At 35.4% G+C, this 21,195-nt stretch overlaps 1 protein-coding gene across 6 annotated transcripts in view; it reads left to right on the forward strand.

The window, feature by feature from the left end:
• LOC125679486 (solute carrier family 4 member 11-like) overlaps positions 1-21,195 on the forward strand; it is a 141,576-nt gene that overhangs the window by 92,404 nt on the left and 27,977 nt on the right. For 5 of the 6 annotated variants that reach the window (XM_048918748.2, XM_048918745.2, XM_048918747.2 and 2 more), the window contains exons 15-18: positions 268-374; positions 8,973-9,147; positions 19,933-20,106; positions 20,242-20,434. In XM_048918748.2, the coding sequence (XP_048774705.1) occupies positions 268-374; positions 8,973-9,147; positions 19,933-20,106; positions 20,242-20,434 (649 nt within the window). Of the gene's footprint in view, positions 1-267; positions 375-8,972; positions 9,148-19,089; positions 19,318-19,932; positions 20,107-20,241; positions 20,435-21,195 lie in introns of those variants that run through there. The other variant, XR_008800003.1, reaches the window with a different exon arrangement.

Here is a 21,195-nt window from a genome sequence, read left to right on the forward strand (position 1 = left end):
TTCCATTTTTGAAAAAATTATAGGTTATTGAACTTGGTCCATTTTGAGGAAATCTCGATTCTTAAGCTAAGACCCTATGTTCATATGAAAGATTGTCACAGCCTCATGATGGCTGATACTACCTGAAGCAAAGTTATACAAATTATAGCACAAGAAAAACACCCTATGTAAGCATTTCACGGGCGTATTATGTACCATGTGCGGTACTCTTGTTCATAGAGTAATTTGGATTTAAATTGTTGGTGATTATTTGTTTGATTATTTCAGTCCATATTTGAATGCTGGGAAAAGAGAGCTGCTGGCAGACTACTCCCTTCCTGTGGCTGTCATCATTATGAGCTTCTTTGGCTCGTATGTATTCAGAGATGTACAGTGTAGGTTGAAGTTTCTATTTTATTCCCATAAATTAATATAGCATTAATTACTTAAATAACAAGCATTCTAAGAGTATTGCAAAAGCGTTAGTATTGCAAATCAATACATGTTCCCTACTGCCCCCCCCCCCCCCATTTGTTTGAGGAATATGTCATTACATGCATATCATGTATATATTTGGAGTGGGTGGATATTGTTTTTCTTGCAATACCAGGAAAATTTTAATTTCTATATAGATTTATATACCGTATAAGCAGAATTTTTAATGAGGATTTAATTTTGGCATTAATTATTAGCAAGGGTGCAAAAATTGAATATCGCTAACAATTTATTCCATATCGTAGCTAATAGTTATCTTCCTTAGAATTATAAATTCGCTAAAATTTGCTCTTGCTGTATATATATATATATATATATATTTACCAATTTTTATGGGGAAATTGCTAAATTTGTGTCTCACTAAAAATTCCACTTATATGGTTTTTGGAGAGCGGGTGGATATTGTTTTATCGCAATACCAGGAACTATTATAATTTCTATCTATCTGACAGAGTCTATTACAAAATTACTTAGATCTAGCACATTAAAAAAATTACAGTGAATCCCCCACTATATTGCCCCCAGTTATAATGCCACCCCCGCATATCGCCAAAAAAGTTCAAAGTCCTGTTTTCCTCGCTATGTAAAACCCCGTTATATTGCCATCCCCCGTATACTGCCAACCTATTTATAGGTATGATTTAGTCAATTTCCATTATAATCATCCCCGCTAATTATCACTAATCAATGGCAGGAAAATTTCAGTGAGCAGGCTTATTATCTGCCATTAGTAGTCCTCAAGGTATCAAAGTTTGGAGCAGATAATAAGTTACATAAATTATAATCAACTGAGTTCAAATATGCAGTATTGTTTTTGAAATCTGAGTATGGTGGACACCCCTTAGTCTAAGCGTGTTGGACATAAAACAAAAATTGGAAATCATTACAAGTCATTTACGACCACTGGACACCGGGATTATCCAGGCTTTCAAAGCACGATATAGTAGAAACAGAGTATTATTGAAATATGGAATTATTTTAATTATTAGGATTTATGAGATTGTAGGAAAAAGTCATTAGTCACAACTAACTACTAATATCATTAAACTGTATGTAAATTTACATTAGTCACAAATAACCTATCTAACTAACCAAACTTTTGTTTACTAATATTGGGTTGGCTGAAATTTGCACAGTGCATGCTTATCCCTATGAAAATTGAAGTAAATCTAACAGTTATTTGAAATGTGACAGTTCTATATGCCTGTGTTAAAAGTTGTAATGCCCACAAGTTTTCATTTATTTGCATCTTGTAATCTATTATGTTGCATTTCTTTGTGTCTGTGTCTGTGTTATTTTATTTTTATTTCTCAATTTATGTTGGACTTGCACTATTAATTTATGCATGCGCAGATAGGAGTTATTTCTGCCGCAGCAGTACTAACTCCTATCTGCGCATGCGTGGCATTTAATAAAATGCTTCAAAGTAGATAAAAATCCTTGTTATCAACAATTTCTCATTACTCTATCCATATGGCATGGGAATCCAGCCCCTATGAATAAGACTTCTCAGTTACAACGGCAAAGTGTACTGAAATACCGATCAAACGTTGTGCCGCTTCCACGGATGATGACATGTTTCAATTTAATTTTTGCACTAGAACCTGTCAACATCACAAAAAACGACGATAAAAGCATGATATATGCAGAAAACCCATGTATCTGCGGCGAAAACGCGATGAAATCTAAACCAGTCCTCTTCCCCGATGTAAACACAGCCACAGCAGACACAGCTCAGCATCATTTTTGCTTAGGATCTTATCTTGCATTTACTCAGTTGTACTCGACAGATCTAATGGTTATTTACGCTAAGAACGCGAAATAAACAAGCTACAGTATACAAAATCACAAATTACTTTGTACATTTATTTAGTATTTTTTGTTGATGTTGATCAACAATGTGTATTACATTTAGGTATTGATATAATTATTATGTTCCCCAAACAAAGTTTGGGAACATATTGTTTTTACTCCGTTTCTTATTATTATCAAGGTCTTCCGTCTCAATGGAAGACCATATAGTGATTCTTATGTTTCTTTTCCTCTATTATTATTTTTCTTTTTCTTACCGATTTTGTGCACACGATTTCTCAGAAACGGCTTGATAGAACAGGTTTTTTAGTTTTGCCAAAATCACTTCCGGTCACAAGTTACGGTAAAATTTCCGTTTTTCAAATGATATTTTGTCCAGGCGTTTTCTCGTAAACGATTGAAGATTGAGTCTCCAAACTTTCAGGGATGATAGATGGTGACTTGTAGCTGTGTAATAAGGTTTATCATTGCCTTCCGTCACTTCCGGCCGTTATCGGAAGTGAACAAAAGAAATGTCAAATTTCAAAATTATGCTTTTGAAACAAAACTTGCATAGATTGATTAGGTCTCCTTCGGCATTTCAGAAAATGTTAGATGTACCGGAAGTTTAACCAGCAACTTAACTTAAGCAAAACTTATTTTTTTAAGGACGATACTGTTTTTGTTTTTTATCAAATTCTTTTAATTTTGAGGTTCTAGTTGTGTCTTGGTATCCTTACAAATTGCTGTGGTTAAAACTACTGCTCAGCACGTGTATGCACGTGTGCTGAATTCTGATTGGACGATTTTAAAATCACTATAACTTCGGAATCCTTATATTTGATGGAAACGTTATGATATACTGTGGGTATATGATACAAAGGCCTATTGAATGATATCAACAAAAGTGCAGAATCATACTCGCGTGCACATGTATGCATGTGTATTATTTTCTTTCATTTCTTGGTACTGAAATGACCATATTAAACGCGCTACCAGTAATTAAAGGCTAAAATAAAATGATTTTTTGCTATAGGTTTACAATGACATCACTTTTTAATTGGGGGAGGTTGGGGAACATAACGGTCCCCGTTACAATTAGAACTGGTTTCTGTTGACATTATAAGTATTGCAGCGTATGACAGGTATAGATATCTGATTTGTTTACTTGCTGTAGTTTCTTCGTTTGCTATTTTCTATAGTTACTTCATGTTTTTTTTGGTGATGGTGTTATATTTAGTAATCAAGTTAATGTAAGTCTGTTCTGAGTAATTTGGGTGTAACTTTCGCCATTACTGCGCAATGACATAATTTTCGAGACTCCTTCTAGATGTAAATAAGTGCAAATGTAAGTGGGAATGAGAGAATGTTTTTAGCCGAGTTGCAACGAAGTTGAGCTCGGCTATTGGTTTGGTGATGCGGGCGGGCATCAACAATTGGTTTCCGGATGATAACTCGAAAAATTTACAATCTAATTAAATGAAACTTAGATATATTATTTGGTACCAGGTAAGGAAGACCCCTATTAATTTTGGAGAAAAATGGTCAAAGGTCAAGGTCACAGTGACCAAAAATAGTATGAAAATTTCAGAAAAATTTGGTTTCCGGATGATAACTCAGAAAATTTAAATCTTAATCAAATGATATTTAAAGTTATTGTTATGTACCAGATAAGGAAGACCCCTATTGATTTTGGTGAAAATAGGTCAAAGGTCAAGGTCACAGTGACCGAAAATAGATTAATTTTAAAATGCCAAAAAAAATTTGTAACTCAAAAATTGTTAATTTGAATCAAATGAAACTTGGATATATTGTTGGATACCAGTAACGCAAGGCCCCTATTGATTTTGGAGAAAAAGGGTCAAAGGTCAAGGTCACAGTGACCAAAAATAGATTGATAACTTCAGACAAATATGGTTTCTGGACAGTAACTCGAAAAGTTTAAATCTGAAATTAGTTCTTCACAATTATAAATATGCCACATCATTCCTGACTTTGCAATGTATCCCATGCAACTCGCCTCATGCACCCCTGGATGCATATATCGATTTTTTCATGCTGAAAACGTGATGCAAATTTGGAGAATCTTGGATCCGCCAACCCGTTTCAAAGTCACTTAAGAGGCACAATACGCAAGTTCCGAGTTACCCAAAAGTTATTTCCCTTTGTCGAACTCTTTCGCATTTTATGACGTAAGGTGGGTACACAATGTATACATTATATCATAGACTGGCATTGTACATAACGATTACGTACGATTAATGTAATAAAAGCGTAACTTTTGTTTATATCAATCACTGGTATGCATATTCTGGCCATATCAAGCATAATTTGTTTGAATAAGATCATCAAATTGGCTATTGAATCATTATTCGTTTCCTCTTCTACATGAGTGACGCTTTTATCAAAGAAAGATGGCAATTAACAATATTTGTTTGAGCCATTTTGTTATCCAATACTCATAAACTCACTAAAGTTGCCCTTTCCTTGAGATAGGATGGATGGTCTCAGAAACTCTGGATATCATCTTTTAAGAAATAATACAACGATAGTAATTAGCAAATGCACCCACTGTCATCATATTTTACGTCATAATTTACGGAAGAGTTCGACAAAGGGAAATAACTCTTGGGGAACTCGGAACTTCCGTATTTAGTGTGCATAGCTAGGAGTTTTGTACTCGAATATGATGAATTTGGTATTGTTACGTCACATGTTAATTTCTACAGCACTTGAAGTTGCCTAGAGACGATCTGTTCTATCTGTGTGGTTTTTTTTACTTCTCCAGTCTCATTTAAAAAACTAGCCCCAGACTGTCCATGCCCCTTTAAGGTCATTTAATCAGACTGATACAGTGAAACTTCTCCAAACCGGCCCCTTGGAAAACCGGTTCTCCCTGAATATCGGCCGATTTTCAAAGTCCCAGCAGAAATTTTAACATTTCCTTACAAAGAAAGTCTTACAAAACTGGCCACCCCTGAAAACCGGACATCGGCCACTTTTTAAAAAGTACATTTGTTAACAAACATGTGTAATTTACCCTTAACATACAGGCCACTTTTTGAAGACAAGAAAAGTTTGGCCAGAGATTGATCAAGATGGTCCAGGTGTGCAAATTGACTGACCAACCAGCCAGGTGGGAAATTATCAACAGGAGGTGTGAAAAACACTAGTGGCCTCTTCAATTTCTATTGTTTACCTGTGCTCTCAAGGGTGTTAATTGACACTTACTTAGCTTATCCAAGAGACCCTTCCAAATTCTGTACAAAATGTAAAAATACAGTATCAAACGCCATATTGTTTCACCATACTATCGTATGGATATAAGCGGTAGTTAATAAAGAACAAACCCATGACTGTTAATGATAATTATTAATTTTCTTGGTTTCCATAGACTTAAAATTCCAAAGAAATATTCAAATTACAATTTCATATTCACTACTGTACTTTTTAAAAACGTCAAAACAAAATTGTTAATGACATAAGCGGTGAATGTAAACAGAGTTTTTATAGGTAAGAGGAATTCCAATACTAGGCCTCTGTGTTTTCTCTATGTATCGGAAGCCTGTTATAGATTTTCAGTTTAAAATTAGATGATTTCAGCGAGAATGTTTCTTGTAATTCATAATTACCACGAGGTACCATCGGAATAATTTAATCTCCACTGATAATTGATCATAGATCACCAGATCAAACAGTGAACAGTACCTACTTTGTGAATATTGAGATAAAACGTCTATAATTGCTAAATTCTCGGTATACCGGCCATCTCTCTAAACCGGCCGTTTTTTCCAATCCGAGAGCCGGCCGGTTAGAGAAGTTTCACTGTACTTTTCATTCCTGAAAGTGTATGAATAAATTATTCATTTATTTTTGTTTATTTTTTTATTTAATATGATTAGGCCTATATTCAATTAATGTTTTTGATTCAAGGCTTATTTTATTGGTGAAATTATATGATATATCAGCAAATTATGCCACTCGAATTTTTTAAAGGGTTATGAAAGGTTTCAATCCTATTAAAATCAGTTCCACAATCGATTATGCGGTGTCACAGCTTATTTTACACTTGACTGCCAAAGGTACGGAGAGCCAGAAAAGAGATGCTAGTTGCCAATTTTGAAATATTTTGATCGATCAAACTTGTGAAACTTAAGAAAAAGTTTTTAAAAAGAAATTAATTTGAATGTGCTAGATACAAATATATAATAACTGAGCCGATTTATCGCCAATTGTAGATCGATGCATTATTAAATATTGGAAATCTTGAGAAGAAATTTGAAATGAAATTGGAATAAATATGGTGACACATCTATATACTTATAACTTAACAATTCTTGTCAATAAACTCAGAAACACTTGCTCCAGAGTTACTGTTTGCACATTTGATAGTGTTTTATATGTGATCTGTTATAGAATCTTACTTGATTATTAAATATCGTAAAATTAATTAAAAATCTACTTTCATTTTCTATCAACTAGCTACCCTGAAATAGCAAAAAATGAGAGTAGAGTGGTGGATACACTTTGACGGATCTAAGCCAGTTAATATGATGTGAAGAAATCCATATTTTATCGATGCTTGATTTTGATCTTACAGAAGAAATTTTTTTTATGTTTGTTGAATAAATAAAATATGCCCGTTTGCTTCTTCAATCCATGATATAGTCTTGAATCAGCCTTATGGAAATTTCCAGATCGAACCGCCCAAATGGAGCGCCAAATTAACATAAACTCAAATAATTGAAGACATCTTCAGTTATTTGAAGATATCATCAATTCATTTGATGCACGCAACGATTGAATTAAAGATCTCTTCAAATAATTAATGATATCTTCAATTCTGAATTATTGCGTGCATTAATTGAATTGATGATAGCATTAATTCTTCAGCTGAATTTATGCGCGCTTTAATTGAATTAATGATCTATTTAAATGAATTAATGATATCAACAATTGAATTGATGCGCGCTACAATTCAATTGAAGAGAGCAATAATTGATTTAATGCGCGCATTAAATCAAATGATGAGAGCAATAATTGAATTGATGTGCGCATTAATTCATTTGATGAGAGCAATAGTTGATTTAATGTGCGTGTCGAGCGATGATAGGAGAAAGGAGGTGGCTAGTTTTAATCAGACTGGAGAAGTATGAAACACACAGCTAGAACAGATCGTCTCTAGGCAACTTCAAGTGCTGTAGAAATTAACATGTGACGTAACAATACCAAATTCGTCATATTCGAGTACAAAACTCCTTGTTGTGCACACTAAATTTGTTTGATTTCTTATGACAGCTGTACACCTACCCCCTCCCCCAATATAATGCCAAAATTGCCGAGGTACAAATGTTGGCGTTATAACGGCGGATCACTGTACAGAGAAACAGACGGAGTACACAACTTTACTATGAGACTAAGTTTTACAATTCCTAAGTTAAAGCATAGTGGCAAAAAGTCCAGAAAACTATATTTGACACAAAGTTCTGTAAGTCTCATAAATATCACTCAACTGTGGCAAAATTCATACTTATCTGTAAACATACAATAGCAAACCACATACTAAATTTCAGCTTCCTTTATCAAAATATCTTATATGATTTTAAAAAAGTGTGGAAAACCAAATGGAACTATATTCAACACAAAATCCCATATATCTCCTAAAACTCACTCAACTGTGATGAAACTTAAACTTGATCTGTAAACACACTAAGTTTGAACTTCTTAAATCAAAGCATGATGGAAAAAAGGGTGGAAAACCAAGTAGGACAGATACTTAGTAGAGGGACAGACGAACAGGAAAGCTATAGTCCCTTTCGGTTTCACTGGTAGTGAGACAGATAGACAGACAGACGAAGAGGAAAGCTATAGTTCCCTTTGGTTTCCCTGGTAGTGAGACAGATAGACAGACAGACGAAGAGGAAAGCTATAATTCCCTTCGGTTTCCCTGGTAGTGAGACAGACAGACGAAGAGGAAAGCTATAGTTCCCTTCGGTTTCCCTGGTAGTGAGACAGACAGACGAAGAGGAAAGCTATAGTTCCCTTCGGTTTCCCTGGTAGTGAGACAGATAGACAGACAGATGAAGAGGAAAGTTATAGTTCCCTTCAGCTTCCCTGGTAGTGAGACAGACGAAGAGGAAAGCTATAGTTCCCTTCGGTTTCCCTGGTAGTGAGACAGATAGACAGACAGACGAAAAGGAAAGCTATAGTTCCCTTCGGTTTCCCTGGTTGTGAGACAGACAGACGAAGAGGAAAGCTATAGTTCCCTTTGGTTTCCCCGGTAGTGAGACAGATAGACAGACGAAGAGAAAAACTATAGTTCCCTTCGGTTTCCCTGGTAGTGAGACAGACGGACGAAGAGGAAAGCTATAGTTCCCTTCGGTTTCCCTGGTAGTGAGACAGATAGACATACAGACGAAGAGGAAAGCTATAGGCAATGGGCCATGCAAGTGAGGCTTTTACTTGTGCTGACATCTACCATGAAATTTAACCTCATTTTATACTGATCACATACTGAAACCTGTTGAGTATAACATGATCAAAGACAATAATCTATGGAAGAACCTTTTGAATAATGAAATAATTATATAGTTCAACTGAATAATTCAAGATTGCAAGTAATTTCACCCCTTCTTAAAATGTTTAATTTATAACAACTATAACAAATTGTATTATACTATTGTACAATATTATATTTCTCTTTGCAGTAGATAGCAGTTTTACTCCTACGGAATTGTCACTGGAGGTCTTTAAATTGGTTCCCATCCATAAGTTGCCAGTTGGGGCAGTATTTGGTGCCATGGGGCTTGGCTTTTGCCTTTCACTCTTGTTCTTCATGGACCAAAACATTTCAGCAGCACTGGTTAATGCTCCTCAGAATAAGTAAGTTATAGGCGTTAAAAGATAAAGATGGTGGCAATTACTGTATCATTCATGATTTCTGCTACTTGAAAGGTACAAAATTAAAATAAATGATCTTAAAGGGGCATGGACACTATTTGAGATGAAAATTTTCTAAATTTTATTTTTCCATTTTTATGCGCTCGTCATTATGTTATGGCGCTGTCCGTGAGTCTGTCTGGCTGACTGGCTGTCCGTCCGTCCGGGGTAATGTTTTCCGGACTTTTTTCCGTAACGGATGCATGTACAACTTTGAAATTTTTCTCACAATATCTCCCTCAAGAATTTGTAAGAGTGAGTTTGCATTTCAGCTGGATTGGTTTGTCCTTGACCTACTTTAGGGCTATAAGTAGTCAAACAGTTTTCCAGACTTTTTTTCATTACGGATACAGATATTGCCATGAAATTTACACATAAGCTCCCTTTCAGAGGAATATAAGTTTAGTTTGCATTTCAGCTGGATTGGTCCGTCCGTCCGTGACCTACATTAGGACTAAAAGTAGATCAAACAGTTTTCGGGTCCTTTTTTCATTACGGATACAGATATTGCCCTGATACTTAGTTGAAGGCTTTCTCTCGGAGGAATACAAGTTCACTTTGCATTTCTGCTGGATTGATCCATCATTGACCTACTTTTTTGAAAAAATAGGTCAAACAGTTTTCCAGGCTTTTTAGCTCACCTGAGCTGAAAGCTCAAGTGGGCTTTTCTGATCACCCGTATTCCGGCGTCCGTCCGTCTGTCCGTCTGTAAACTTTTCACATTTTCAACTTCTTCTCAACAACCACTGGGCCAATTTCAACCAAAGTTGGCACAAAACATCCTTAGGTAAAGGAAATTCTAAATTGTTAAAATAAAGGGCCAGGCCACCTTCCAAGGGGAGATAATCAAGAAAAGGTAAAAATAGGGTAGGGTCATTAAAAAATCTTCTTCTCAAGAACCACTGGGCCAGAAAAGATGAAATTTATATGAAAGCTTCCTTATATAATGCAGATTCTAAATTGTTAAAATCATGGCCCCCAGGGGTCAGATGGGGCCACAATAGGGGATCAAAGTTTTACATACAAATATATAGGAAAAATCTTTAAAAATCTTCTCAAGAACCACTGAGCCAGAAAAGCTGAGATTTGTATGAAAGCTTCCTTATATAATGCAGATTCTAAATTGTTAAAATCATGGCCCCCGGGGGTCGGATGGGGCCACAATAGGGGATCAAAGTTTTACATACAAATATATAGGGAAAATCTTTAAAAATCTTCTTCTCAAGAACCACTGAGCCAGAAAAGCTGAGATTTATATGAAAGCTTCCTGATATAATGCAGATTCTAAATTGTTAAAATCATGGCCCCCGGGGGTCGGATGGGGCCACAATAGGGGATCAAAGTTTTACATACAAATATATAGGGAAAATCTTTAAAAATCTTCTTCTCAAGAACCACTGAGCCAGAAAAGCTGAGATTTATATGAAAGCTTCCTGATATAGTGCAGATTATAAATTGTTAAGATCATGGCCCTCGGGGGTCGGATGGGGCCACAATAGGGGGTCAAAGTTTTACATACAAATGTATAGGAAAAATCTTTAAAAATCTTTTTCCCCAAGAACCACTGAGCCAGAAAAGCTGAGATTTATATGAAAGCTTCCTGATTCAGTACAGATTCTAAATTGTTAAAATCATGGCCCCCGGGGATTGGATGGGGCCACAATAGGGGGGTCAAAGTTTTTTTTTTTTTTTTTTGTTTTTTTGTTTGGATATAGTGCAGATTCAAGTTTGTTAAAATCATGGACCCGGGGATTGGATGGGGCCTCAAGGGGGGCATCAAAGTTTTACATACAAATATATAGGAAAAATCTTTTTAAATCTTCTTCTCAAGAACCACTGAGCCAGAAAAGCTGAGGTTTATATGAAAGCTTCCTGATATAGTGCAGATTATAAATTGTTAAGATCATGGCCCCCGGGGGTCGGATGGGGCCACAATAGGGGGTCAAAGTTTTACATTCAAATATATAGGAAAAATCTTTAAAAATCTTCTTCCCAGAACCACTGAGCCAGAAAAGCTGAGATTTATATGAAAGCTTTCTGATATAGTGCAGATTGAGGTTTGTTAAAATCATGCCCCCCTGGGGTCGGATGGGGCCACAATAGGGGATCAAAGTTTTACATACAAATATATAGGGAAAATCTTTAAAAATCTTCTTCTCAAGAACCATTGGACCAAAGAAGTTCACATTTACATGAAAGCTTTCTGACATAGTGTAGATTCAAGTTTGCAAAAACCATGGCCTCCAGGGGAAGGTTTGGGGCCATAATTGGGACTACGGTTTTACATGCAAATAGATATGGAAAATCTTCTGATGTGGACCAAGGTGACTCAGGTGAGCGATGTGGCCCATGGGCCTCTTGTTTCATTATGGATACAGATATTGTCCTGATATTTAGTCAAAGGCTTCCTCTCAGAGGAAGACAAGTGCAGTTAACATTTCAGCTGGATTGGCACACTATGACCTACTGTACTTTAGGGGTAGAAGTAGGTCAAACAGTTTTCCAGATTTTGTTTTTGGTATGGTCACAGGTATTGCTCTGAAATTTAGTCACAACCTCCCTTTCAGAGAAATACATAATCAGTTCACATTTCAAACATTTCAACTTAATTGGTGCACCATGACCTACTTTAGGGCTAATGGTTTCCTGGACTTTTTATCATCATAGATAGATACAGCACCGACATTTTATCACAACCTCACTCTCAGAGAATACATAATCAGTTCATATGTCAGATGGATTGGTTCACCATGACCCACTTTTAGGCTTTTCTATTCAGAATGTGTGTTGTATCAATTCAGAGTGCACATTATGCTTCCAGGTTGAATTTCACTGTCCGACGGGCGTATAGTGTACCATTTGCGGTACTCTTGTTAATGTTTAGAATGCTTAACTAAGGTATTTCTGATGGTCAGCAAAAATTTGAATGTCAGTTGTTGAGGTACATGGGAGATAACAGAGCTCGCATTTCTTTGTTATGTAATCAAGCCTCATGCCATGTTTTTGTTTATATATTAATTATATGGCCATCCAGGTGAGCCAAAACTCAACCGAGATTACACTGTTATATTCCAGGTTTGCAAGACTTTGGGTACGCATTATCACTGTAATATTTCATTGACACGAACTGAAATATCACTTTGTTTAAAAAAGTACACGTAAAAGACAGATAAAAATTGAGACTTTAACTAAACCTATGACAGAGGAAATTTCGATGGAATTGCTCCACAATAAAAATGATCTATATATCCATTAAATAATGACATATAAACAAGACATTTTATAATAACAGCTGTAGGGCAGTGACAGTGCTACATGATCCAGGTGCTTGAAGTAGAACTGACTAGAAATCAGAGGAAAATATTTCCATCCAATGATTTGTTTTATTATACGCCCATTGAAGATGGGACGTATTATGGTATGGCTCTGTCTGTCTGTTTTGGACTTTGTTGGCAGGATACAGACCGAACCGTAAGCTCCAGGATTTTACAACTTGGTACATTTGATCACCATGATAAGAGGAAGATGCCTATTGTTTTTCAAGGTCAAGGTCGTAGTATCACTTAGTAGGAAAACCTAGTAGGAAATCCTTGTGGGCAGGATACAAACTGAACCGTAAGATTCAGGATATTACAACTTGTTATATTTGATCACCATGATGAAAGGAAGATGCTTATTTTTTTTTCAAGGTCAGAAGTCAAAGGTCAAGGTCATGGTATTACTTAGTAGGAAAACCTTGTAGGCAGGATACAAACCGAACCATAAGCTCCAGAATATTGCAACTTGGTACATTTGATCACCATGATGAGAGGAAGATGCCTATTTTTTTTCAAGGTCAAGGTCACAGTATCACTTAGTAGGAAAACATTGTACACATACACTTTATTCCTAGTGGAGGATGCCTATTGTTTCTTAAGGTCAAAGGTCAATGCCGTAGCAGGATGCAGACAGATTCTTTGCGGCAAGGACCATTAAACTTGATACACATACATCTTATGCCAAGTAAAAATATTACATAGAGAGTCTTGTTTTTTTTATGCAAAGAAAGTATGTCACACCCTGATGATTGCTGATACTACAAATGCATGGTGTAAGAAAAACGCCCTACACTTTTCACGGGCGTATTATGTACCATTAACGGTACTTTTGTTTTTATTTTTGGACCATCCCCAACCCAATTTTCCCCCAAAAAAATCCTGTAACACAAATAATAAGAAAAAGTTGGCCTTATTTTGTATTGAGTAATCTGTACAGTACGTAAACAAGAACATAGCATGAATCTTGTTTAGATAACAACGAATTGTGAATGCTGTATCTCACTTGTAACTTAAAAACTGATATTCAAATTTTGGTTGACCATTAGAAATACTTTAGTCAAACTTTGTAAACATTAGAAATGGAAAATTAAAATTTTCAGCTCAATCGTGTCCATGCCCTTTTAAACTAACTGTAATATCTCTATTTGGAATGGGGATGGGATGTTTGATCTCACAGTTTGAATCAAGAGAGCTTTTCTGATCACTTGTCCGTCGTCTGTCCGTCCCGTCCATCAGTAAACTTTTTATCTCACCTGAGCTGAAGGCTCAAGTGAGTTACAGTACGGGCAACGCAGATTTCTTGTTTCCCGCGTTCCTGCGATGGGAAAAATCTAACGCGGTAATCTATAGGTAACTCAGGTAAACCGCGTTCTCATCGCGGGATGACTATCAGTTACCTGTCCCCGTCGCGGTAACATTTGTTAAAAAATTGATCGGTTTTGTACCGTAAACAAATGCGAGTTATCTCCCCCGATTTTATTTTTAAATGTTTGAAAATTTGGCTTACAAGTTTTTTCAGTTTTAAAAAATCAAGTGTTCCATTATGGATTTATTCATCATGTTTTTGTTCGTTGTTGTTGGTTTTGGTTTTTTCTTTGCTTGTTTCATTTATTCAATGTATTGTTAATTCATCTATCAAGATTACTGATTGTACACAAAGAAGATGATTATTTTAAAGTCATCAAGGATTGGGTAGTTTTAAAAAGGCACAACGAATTACACCGTGAATTTCATGTAATGCATTACTACATTTATATTAAACATATTTTCGTGCGAGGTTAATTTAACACAAAACATCATTCTTATTAAGAGAGAGAGAGAGCATTGATATATCTAGAACCCTGTTTGGCCATGGGGACACACGTCCTCCTATACACATATCCCCACCTACCCACATTCACACATATACAATTACAGTACAACACCTTAACATCTTACTGAATTACAAATAATTAAATGTATCCATGTAGTATTTATCCTAACGTAGCTCACAGGTAGTCGGATCGGACCTTCCAAAACAAACATTTGATGGACTGAGTGAAACATTTTATATGACATTTTAAAACCCAATATCCAGTCAATAGTCGGGGGGGGCGTACAAATGGTATGATGTCGTGTAATTATGTCGCAGAATTTGATTAGACATATTTCAGTCCTGAATATTTGGTTGATTCCAATATAACTTATTTTCAAATAAGTCAATAAAAGTATTAATTTGAATGAAATTAAAATCAACATGTATTAATTTCGTTGTGTGTTTGAATTAGGTTGCTATCTCAACATTGATTTTGATTATCCAATGCTACAAAATCCCAGTGTGGCCTAATTAGAGGTCCCCCTCCACCCCAATTTCCTGTGTATTTCAGTAACTGACACTACTTGTGTATAAAGATTAGCACCCATCTCCACTTTGGGAACTCCAGGTAAATAACACCTGTGCTGAAAAGACCTTGCCTACTTCTCTGTTAAGAAAAAAATTGGGGCTGTTACTGTGCACACATTGTGTCTTGGTGATTTTCAGGGATTGTAGGACAGAAAATCTCAGGACAAAAAGTCACGGACAAAATGACCGTGGACAAATACTCAAGATTAGAAATTATGTGAAATTGGGACAAAATGTCATGGGACGAAAGGTCACAGTTTATAGGAAAATTTAAAAAAAAACATTTTTATATAAATTTAAAAAAAAAATTCTTTTTGTAAAGTTTAAGAAAATACATGTGTAAAATTATATACTTTCTATAAGAATTTATTTGAATTTCAAACTTTAAATTTTAATACTGATAATACAAGAAAAAGAAGATTTTATTGATATCGAATAAAGATAAACTTTGTGATTAGGTTTACAATACTACATGTATATATCAATGGTTGTAAAAACAAAATCTACTGACAGATTCCTTACACTCCAGATTATTGTGAAAACAAGTAGTCAGTGATTGCTATATAAACATCAACCTGCACCACCCACTTGGTTGTCAATATGGTAGCTTCTACATTTTGATAATCAACTCATTACATAAGTTTATGCCGAAAAAGTAGAATTTATTTGTGCTAATTAACGACTGGGAGACTCCGGTAAATCCATCAGGAGAGAGAGAGAGCATGCTCTTCAAAACTGACAGTATGTCAAAACTCGGACACACAGGTAAACAAGAAGTAATATTACGCAAGCTCAAGATCACACTGCACAACAGATTAGCGAAACAAAGAAAGTCAGTCACAGACACAGTTGAAGTCTAACATTTTATTAGATTACATTTACATGTACATAATGTACCAGTGAGATGTACAATTTCCAAAGAATGAAATGATATGCATAATGAATGTAAATTGAATATTAAAGTTTTTTCGCAAATGAATTCATTAATTCATCAAATATTATCGTAAACTTAATATTTTGCATAAATAAAAGAAAAAGCTATGTATTTGCCATTTCTAACAAATAAAAGGGTATGTAACAAGAATGTGTCAAGCTTAACTTTCAATATTCTTACAATGATAATGAAAGGGGGTGTCTCCAACCTTAATCTGACCACATTTTAGGTGATGTTCTCAGAGAAGCCATACTGCTTCAAAGGGACTTTTCCTCGTAAAACCTGTGCACGAGTATTTCAAAACTGGGATCCTCGGGTAGTCAGGAAGTATTACGCAACCATAGATCCACACTATTTACAACATTACAAGATGACTTAAAGACCCAAAAAAAACACCATATGGTTGCTCCACGGATGACTGAATGTGGGCGGAGCTTATCTATGGTCAATGTTATTTACCTGGAATTTACATGGCCAAGAGATCGGTTGTTGTGTATATTTTTATGATATACACAGGAAATTTCTCAGGTTATTACAAATTATACTTAGTGTCTTGATTTGTGCACACACACAAAATAATTAAAATTTCTACCTACATGCATACCGCATTTCTATTTCCCGTAAACCTTCAAACTTGGTCATATTTATGTATTGCAAATGACAGGTTTAGCCCATTTCTAAACCTTTGCTTTTTAAAACTTCTAATTAAATTGTTATATATCGTATATAAATAATTTCCGAAATATAATATTACCCGGCGTTTCCGGGCACTTCCTGGTGTCCTGGGAGTTCGCGGTGTCGTGGGTGTAGTAGGTAAAATATCCATGTTTCGAGAGAATGAATAAATCCAAGTAGATCTGTGTACATGTACAACCAAATGAAGAATGGTCAAGATACCCCTCAATATGGGCCGTCTGTAGGGTTTCTGTAGCTGTAGTGTTTGCGTAATGGTGGTATCCCAAACAGAAGCTGACACGAAGTCCCCTCCTCCTCTCTCTCTCTCTCTTTAGGGTTTCTGTGGACGTAGTGTTTGTGTAACGATGGCATCCCAAACAGAAGCTGACACGAAGTCTACACCCCCTCCTCAATCTCTCTCTCTTTAGGGTTTCTGTGGACGTAGTGTTTGTGTAACGATGGTATCCCAAACAGAAGCTGACACATAGCTAGTCTACCCCCCTTTCTCTCTCTCCCTTACTCTCAATCATTGACTAAATGAGTAATTATTGTCATATGTATGCAACACTATTGCCATGCCATATTATTTCATCTATATTATTGCTACAGTTTTACACATCTCTCTCTCTCTCTCTTTCTCTCTCTCTCTCTCTCTCTATAAATATAAAACCGTGATAAATTATAAATTGCTCAATAACTCTCTCTCTCTCTCTTTACCTTTATAAATATAAAACCGTGATAAATTATAAATAGAAATATCTCAATAACTCTAACTCTCTCTCTCTCTCTCTCTCTCTCTCTCTCTCTCTATAAATATAAAGCCTGATAAATTATAAATAGAAATATCTCAGTAACTCTCTCTCTCCCTCTCTCTCTCTCTCTCTCGCTCTCTCTCTCAATATAAAGCCGTGATAAATTATAAATAGAAATATCTCAATAACTTATTTATGCTTTTTTACTATTGTTTGATTTCTGATTGTGTAATTTATATTCCATGTGGTATCTCAAATAGAAGCATTTTTTTAACTACTGTAACAATTTTACGCATGGGCAATATAACCATTATACATGTTGATGTGCTGCGCCAATAAAGAATTGTTCATGTTTTTATAAATATAAAGCCACAATAAATCATTAATAGCAAATATTCCAATAACTTATGTTTGTTTTTTTGTTTTTTTTTATTATTATTGTTTGATTTCTGATTGTTTAATCTATAATACATGTATAAAGATGGAGAGAGAAAATACGATGATAAATTGCATTGTATAGGGGACATTAGAAATTAAAATATTCTAGGTGCGAGTCAATGCTATCAAAACTCCAGTATACTGGGGCTTTCCTCGAGATCTGAAGACTGCCGGTCATCATTAGCCATGATTGTTATCAAAACATCTTTCTCAGGTAGCTGTAGACCACGGTCTCTGCAAACGTCAATCAACCTAAGCGCTATTGTTAAAAGTTTGATTGACCAGCGGCTTATCATTGATCGCGACACAGGTAAAATTTGGGGGCGTTAACTTAAAGTTGGGTCTTTAAAGGGACTGATTCACGATTTCCCCCAAAATCTTCTTTTTTACTTTTAATGATCAAAATCTACTGTCTAATGTGTTTAAAAGATTTAACATAAAAAGTATGGTTATACATTATCAAAGAAGCTCATTTTAGAGAGTTTATTATTTGTTTTGTAAACAAACATTGCGGCATGTTATTGTTTACAAAATTTTCAAAAGAAATGGATATCAATGTAAGTTTATCATATCTTTCACATTTCAAGCATTTTTGAGGTAGAATATGTCATCTAAAAGTTAAATTTGTGACTATGCAAAATTAAGATGCTTTACATTATAAAATCAATATTTCACTTGTTTGTTTGTTTACATAAAAAGACTCGAGTCTTTGTTTACATAACACAGATTTAAGGTTAAAATACTGCTTTTAAACTTACATTCAGAAGGTCAAAATTTTGGCTGTCAACATTAAATGAGTTATATTTTTAATGTTTGACATCGAAAATGAGAAATATTTTTATCAAAAATCGTGAATCAGTCCCTTTAAGAAAATTCTAACATTAAATTTATCACTGAAACGTACATCTTCCAACAAATAATCCGATATGCAAGATGAATGTCTAAACAAAAACGAGAAGATTCAAGTAGAATTTAAATTTACGTTTCATTTTACAAATAACTTTCTCAATTCATCAAATACATGTACACATGTATCATTGAAGACCGAGTTTTTGTGAAGATCAATGATCTTATTTTAAAATTCCCATACTCAATAAAAAGATATGTATGTATCAAACAAAGAAACATGCCCCATCAATTTTAGTCCCAGTTTAATGTATTCGCCATGGTTTCGCTTTCCAACGAATAAAACATGATCATACATGCATTTCAATGCCCAATTATTATTTTACAAATAGAAGTATTTCTATTTTATCTTATCATGCCTTTTCGCGCGATGAAGGGGATTCAAATTTGTACAAAAGAAGGGCCACACCCTTCTCCAAGGGAAGATAATAGCAAAATAGTGAAAATACATTGATTACTTTTAAAAATCTTTTTCTCCAGAAACACTGGGCCAATTTCAACCCAATTTGGCACAAAGCATCCTTGGATGAAGGGTTTTCAAGTTTGTTCAGATGAAGGGCCATGCCTCCTTCAAAGGGGAGATAATCAGTAAAATGCAAAAATAGGGTGGAGTCATTTAAAAACTTCTACTCAAGAACTACTAGGCCAGAAGAGCTGAAATTTACATGAATGCTCCTGACATAGTGCCATAATCCGGGGAGGGGGGAGGTAAGTTGGTACTACAATAGGGGATCAAAGTTTTACATGTATATGCAAATGAATATTGAAATCTTTTAAAAATCTTCTCAAGAACTGCTGGGCAAGGAAAGTACAAATTTACATGAAAGCTGACATAGTGCAGATTCAAGTTTGTTAAAAATCATGCTCCCTTAGGGGTAGGATGGGGCTACAATAGAGGAACAAAGTTTTAGATACAAGTATGTAGAGAAAATCTTTAAAATCTTCTTCTCAAGAACCATTGGGACATAGAAGTTAACATTTACATGAAAGCTTCCTGATATAGTGCAGGTTTAAGTTTGTAAAAATCATTGCCCCTGGGGGTAGGTTGGGATCACAATAGGGATCAAAGTTTTACATGCAAATATATAGGGAAAATCTAGCAAAACGCCAAGGTGACTCGGGTGAGGGATGTGGCCCATGGGCCCCTTGTTTGTATATGAGGACATAAATATTAAGTCACATCAATTGTAACAAAATATGAATGTTAGAAAAATATTTGTTTTGGTTATCAATTTGTTGGACTTGAAGAAACCGTGTATTCCAACAAAACTTAAAATATTAAAGTGATGATTTCTTAGCTAGTAGCATATACTTTCTTTCTAGGTTAAAGAAAGGAACTTCTTACCACTGGGATCTGCTTGTTTGTGGTGTGATTAATGCCACGTTGAGCCTAATGGCATTCCCATGGGTACATGCTGCACTCCCCCACTCACCTCTCCATGTCAGGGCACTAGCAGATGTAGAGGAAAGGGTGGACCAAGGCCATATATACCAAATGTTAGATCTATGAAGACTTTATATAAATCTTAATCATTATTTGCACAAAGCTTTAAAACATTATAAAATGTGTTTGAAAGATAATGTTTGTTTACAAAATTTTAATTCTAAAACAAAAATTTTGATTACTTTCAGAATTGTAAGAGTACGAGAGACTCGTCTGACAGCCATATTTTCCCACATTTTGATTGGACTGTCTTTATTTATCCTGAACTTCCTGTCTTACATCCCGACTCCAGTGTTGTATGGTCTGTTTTTGTATGTGGGTGTCACAGCTTTATATGGGAACCAGTTGTTTGAACGTATCATGTTACTCATCACTGAACAGGTATTTCCTTTTAGTTAAATGATTCTGAACCACAACAGTTTACCATAAATCACTTGTACTTCACACGACTTTATTTCAGCAAAATTTAATTTTTGTGAATGTTTTGTGACATCATCATTACAGTTCATGTGTAACAGGAAGGAGAATTTTAATGGCTGGACCTGAAATCGAACCTAGGACCCTTGCATTTCTAGTCAGGTGCTCAAACCACTGAGATATCCAAGCCAATACCCACTGTCCATATAGCCTTAACTACATCCCTCCTTCCTTAAATTTTAGATTCTTTTGCCCCTGGAAGGATCTCCACCTGCAAGTCCAGAAGGTAGAAAACTGATCAATGTAATAGAAACAAGAGGTATTGTGAGCGATGCTCACTAAGAATACCCCCGCTTACCCCAATCACCCAAAGGGTGTATTTAATAGGTATAAATTACCTCTTTCCTGAGTGTAAAAAAGAAAGGGCATGACAAAACCTTGGGTAGTCTCTTCTCTAGGAGTGCGGTTGACCTTTGACGTTTTGACCCCAAAATCGATAGGAAACATCTTCATCCCATGGGTAGTCCATATGTATGATATGGTGACTGTAGGTGGAAAGGATAACACTTTAGAGCCTGGAAACCATATTTCTACTTTGATGTCCAGTGCACTTGACCTTTGACCTTTTGACCCCAAAATTGATTGGAAACATCTTCATCCCATGGGTAGTCCACATGTTTGATATGGTAATTGTAGGTGGAAAGGAAAAGATAATGCTTAACCAT

The sequence above is a fragment of the Ostrea edulis genome, chromosome 2 (assembly GCF_947568905.1).
Source record: "Ostrea edulis chromosome 2, xbOstEdul1.1, whole genome shotgun sequence".
NCBI lineage: Eukaryota > Metazoa > Mollusca > Bivalvia > Ostreida > Ostreidae > Ostrea > Ostrea edulis.